Source organism: Rhinopithecus bieti, unplaced genomic scaffold, assembly GCF_001698545.2.
Source record: "Rhinopithecus bieti isolate Rb0 unplaced genomic scaffold, ASM169854v2 scaffold_27016, whole genome shotgun sequence".
In the NCBI taxonomy this organism is placed as follows: domain Eukaryota; kingdom Metazoa; phylum Chordata; class Mammalia; order Primates; family Cercopithecidae; genus Rhinopithecus; species Rhinopithecus bieti.
This window is the reverse complement of record NW_016812222.1, coordinates 997,652-1,002,564: the sequence shown is the minus strand read 5'-3', so window position 1 is coordinate 1,002,564 and position 4,913 is coordinate 997,652. Positions and strand designations below refer to the sequence as shown.

Sequence of the window (4,913 nt, the reverse complement as noted above, 5' to 3'; positions counted from 1 at the left end):
CCCCGCGTCCCCCGAGCCCCCCGCGTCCCGCCGCCTCCGCCCCGCCGCCGCCGCGAGCGCCCGTCCGAGATGAAGAAGGCGTCCATGGAGTAGCTGTCTGTCACGGCCGCCTCCCCTCGGAAGTAGCGCGCGGACAGGCTGGACTGCGGGCTCTCGGGGTCGCTGTACTCCTCCGGCGCCGCCGGCGGGTACGCGGGCTCAGCCGGGGCCAGCTCCAGGCCCGGCTTCTGGTCCGCATCGTAGCTGCTCGGGGGCAGACAGTGCGGAGCGTACCCTGGAGAGGCGAGAAGTGGAGGGGCGGTGAGAGGAGGCGCCGAAGCGGGTTTCCCGCTTTGAGCAGGTCATCCTATGTGCCCTGCAGCTCAGCGCCCCTGTGGCAGCCCCGTCAGTGGTGGTCTCCGACCTGCACCTCAGCTCTTCGTGTCAGACAGCCTGGGTTCAATTCCTTCCTCCGTCGACTGCAGTGCAAATAGCCACCACCCCATCCTACGGAGTGTGGGGCCAGCACGGTTCTACAGAGCGTACCTTCACTATCAAGTGCTCACAACCACGGAGTGATGGTCTTATTATAATACCCACTCTACAGGTAGAGAAACTAAGGCACAGAGAGATGCAGCAGTCGGTCTAACCTTAGAGTCAGTAAGTGATGGAGCCCTTGCCAGTGTGACCCTGAAGCCCATGCTGTCTCTATTCCAACAACATTCTGCCATTGCAGTCCTGTGACTTCTTTGGATCTCAATTTTCTCATCTGCAAAATGCAGCTTGTGATTGGACACCTCCTTCCAGGGTCGTTGGAAGGACTGAGTAAAGTGACGATAATAAACATGTATTAGGCTCTTACTGTTTGCCAGACTGCCTCAGTGCTTTACACATGTTAACTCTAATCGTCACAGACCCAAGGAAGTCGACACTATTGTAATCCCCATTTTATGTGTAAGGAAATTAACAAAGAGGGGGAACATACAGTAATTGCTATATAAATGTTAGCTATTATAATTATGCTTTTTACTTGCTTGAAGATAGTCTCCTCCTCCACTACACTGTGAGCTCCCTAGGGTTGGATCTGTATGCCCAACACATGCCTGGCTCAAAGTAGGTGTGCGATGAATAGATGTTGCACAAAGGAATCACAATCCAGTTAGACCCACCTGCCAGGGTTGCTGGAGCATTTAAGAGGGGTCAAGTGTGTGGCATGTAATAGGTGCTACAGAAAGGGGACTTCCTCATACCTGCTCCCAAGCCTGCTTTGCTCTATGCTCCTCTAGAAGTCATTGGGAGTCCCCAGTGAGAATTCACCTTCCCCTCATCCTCCCACTTAACTGGAGTTAGACCAGGAATCCTGTCTGCCAAGGGTTTGAGTGATGGGTGGGTGGGCAGGCTGGAGTCTCCCAGGGGATTCCATAGGGGGTTCTTATAGGCAGGGGCCATTCTGATTTGCCTCTGCCTCCCATGGCCTAGGCTGGTCCTAGCACCTTCCCTGGAACCCTGGGGGCTGGGCTCCCTGTCGAGTTTCTGGCAGACAAACTTTTCATCCTGGCACTTGATGAGCAAGTGATTCCATTGTTCTGTGATTCCACAGAACAATGAAGGTTAAGTCCCTTTCAGAGGTTTCCCAGCTGGGGAGTGGGATTTGACCTTCTCCTGGTGACCCCTGAAACCGATAACCACTCCTCCTTCCCTTCTCCCCGTAGCCTCCTTCGCTGAAGTGAGCAGGTGGAAGAGGGTTTTCTAAGGGGAAACAGGATTCCAAGATGTTCAGACTTTTCGCTGGGTATTCTGGTCAGGTTTGGTTCCCTACACAGCCTGATTCAGCCTCCAGGCCTTTGCCTCTCATCTGGCATTTGAGATGGACACAGGGTGAAGTCTGTGTGCCCCTGAAAGCAAGGGTGTGCCCTCATTTTTATCTCTGTCCCTTCAGCAGCCAGCACAGGGGCCTCTGCACATAGAAGTGATTGTGGATTGAGGAAGTGGATGACCTAATAGGGAGGGGCTCTGTGCTTGGATATAAAGGGGGATAGTAATAATGGCAATTTTTTAATCTGGGGAGAGGAGATGCCCAGCCTCTCCGAACCCTATGTCTTCCATCCCATCTGCCTCTGGTCTGGAGATCCCCCTGCTTCCCACTCCAGGAACCAGGCCTGGTACTCAAGTCCCAGAATGTTCAGGAGTGTTGTTTCAGATTGAGTTAAATACCTGTCAGGCACTCCCAGACCCCCCTCCTTCTCCTTCTGTATTTCTTCACGTTGTAATTCCTGGTGATGATAATAATAGCTAATATTCATTGAGCACTTACCGTGTGCGTCAGTCTCTGTGCTAAGTGCTTCGCTCCCATCATCTCACTGCATCATCACGAAACTGCTCTTATCACAGATAAGGAAACTGAGGGACAGTGTGGTGATGGCCCTTGCTCCAGGGATGGAGCAAGGATTGGAATCTACTGCCCCCTTGGTTTCCCACATAGTGGGAGGTCCTCCAGGAAGGGGCTGTGGCTGAGCTCTTCACCTCCCATTCCTAGGGCCCTAGCTAGTAGGCACTTAATAAGTATTTGTGGAATGAATGATGACGATTTGTGAGGCCAGCCTCACTCCCCAGCCTAGCAGGACCTGGTAGACAGTCCTGTCCACCTGGTCTCAGGGCAGGTCTGCACCTCATGGGGCCAGGGCCATGGAAGGGGAAGGGTGATTTGGTTCTCCAACACAGATTCCATCTGGGTGCCTTTGGGCAGGTTGTGCCTCGGGTCCTTTTTTTTTTAATGGGATTTATTTGGAGGGGTGACTGATCATGTAACCAGTGCCTTGCATGTTCTATTATTAAAGAAGGATGACATATTGGATAAGAGTACAGCTTTGGTGCCAGACAGCCTGGATTGTTTTGGCTCTACTATTCCCAGTGGTGTGACCTTGGACAAACGATTTGGCCTCTATGTGCCTCTACCATTTCAGTAAGGGGTCGTCAGTAAACAGACAATATATAAACAAATAATAACCAACACTCCCAGAGCACTCCTGTGTCAGGCACTCTTACAGGGGCTTTCCACACATGAATGCACTCTACCCTCATGACGCACAAGGTGGTACCATTTTACAAAAGAGGAAACCAAGGCACAAGGAAGTTAAGTAACAAGCCTAAGATTGTGCAGCTAATAAGTTAGAGTCAGGATTCCAGCCCAGTGGCTGGCACATTTTAAATCCACCATGCATGTTGGCTGTTACTGTGAAGAACAATAACAATCTCCCCAGATGGGTTTCTGTGCTGCAGCTTTCTTGGCGTCTGCCCCAACACATTTTGCTGCTCCTCTCTGGGCCTCTGTTTCCTCACCCAGGATGTGTAATTTCTATTTCACGTTCTGATGGGAAAATTTCTGGTACATGGTAGGAGCTCCATCAGTGAACCAGAGCGTTCTCAATGAGGTGCTCTGCCCATGGCGCCCTCTGCTGGTGGCCTTCAGCACTGTTGACTTTACTCCTGTTGCAAGGGGCTCTTTATAAAGAAATAGGGGCGCCTTTAACAAAGGCTGCTCATTTGCCTAGGGAGGGATGCAGAATTGTCTTCAGGATAGTAATTGTGAGCCCAGACCAGACACCCCGTCAGTGGATTTTGGCATGGGTTGACAGCATCCTATGAGAGTTTGTGTGGTCATGTTAGGAGGAAGTGGTTCTAACTTGCTTTGTGACTGTGGCCAGGTTGCTTAACCTTCCTGGGCGGAATCTATACATGAGAAAGATTGACTGGAATGGTCTAAAGACCCTTTCTGCGTCATGGCCGAATCGGTCCCTCCATGATGCTCTTTGTCCCCTCCACTCCTCGCTCCTCCAATTCCAACCCGTTTTCCTCAGATTCACAGACATCTCCCTATGCAACCTTGGGCAAGTTACTTAACCTCTTTCTGCCACACCTGTATAAGGGAGTTCATAATAAGGTTGAATAAATGAATGCATGTAAAGTGCTTAGTACAATGCCTGACACATAATAGCTGCCCTCTCGAGCTGTTATTATTATTGTTGTTGGTAGTATTCCTGTGTTTCCTGGTGATATCCTTCTAATCTGCCAGAGAGTAGGAGATACACATGGGTGTCTTACGCTGCTGTGTGACCTTGAGCAAACCACCTCACCTCTCTGAGCCTCAACCCTGGAGACTTCTTTAGGAGACTAAAAGCCATACTTTAACCTGATGCATGGAACCCAGACACGTACCCTCCTCTGTCCTAAGGGTGACTATAGAAGGCTGAGATACCTATCCTGCAACTGACAGGGTGAGACAGGACTCTTGTTTGGGTTCCCACAGAGATAGGGATGGTCTGGGATTCAGAGAAAAGAGAATCTCAGATGAGATCTCTCATCCTGGCCCTTGAATTCAGACCCTAGCTGTGTGACCTTGGGTAAGTCGCATAACTTCTCTGGACTCAAATCCTCCATTTGAGGAAAGAGGACCAGAGCCACCCATGTCACGTAGGGATATGGGGAGGGACCAGAAATACTTTGGAGATGTGCACATGTCTCCTGGGAATGACTTGGGTTTTCCCTGCCCAAGAGTCTTGATATTTTAGGCTGAAGGTCCAGAATCTATCTTTTTAAAAATTAGCACTCAAAGGAGTCGTGAAAGGTAAATTTATGAGAATTAAGATGCTGGGCCCTCTGCAGACACTGTCTCATTTAGCTACCTGACCCCCTGGGGGCATGGAGGGGCATATGTAACAAATACTACTACTGTTACTGCTGGTGCCTCCAACTAACACCAGCCTTCCTGTAAGCCAGATATCGCCCTGTGCCCAGAGGCCCAGAAAGGGGAGAGGATTTGCCCAAGGTCACTGGAGAGGGAGGTGGCAGGTTTGAAACCTTCCAAGGCCTGTGTTTTTTCCAAAACACCAGAGAGGGCATGGAGACTTGCTGGGGAAGAGATCTTCAATTGGTGG

At 50.7% G+C, this 4,913-nt stretch overlaps 1 protein-coding gene across 1 annotated transcript in view; it reads right to left on the bottom strand.

Moving 5' to 3' along the window:
- SCRT2 (scratch family transcriptional repressor 2) overlaps positions 1–4,913 on the bottom strand; it is a 14,623-nt gene that overhangs the window by 2,807 nt on the left and 6,903 nt on the right. The window contains exon 2 of the mRNA XM_017895690.1: positions 18–274. Within this exon, the coding sequence (XP_017751179.1) occupies positions 18–274 (257 nt within the window). The remainder of the gene's footprint in view (positions 1–17; positions 275–4,913) is intronic.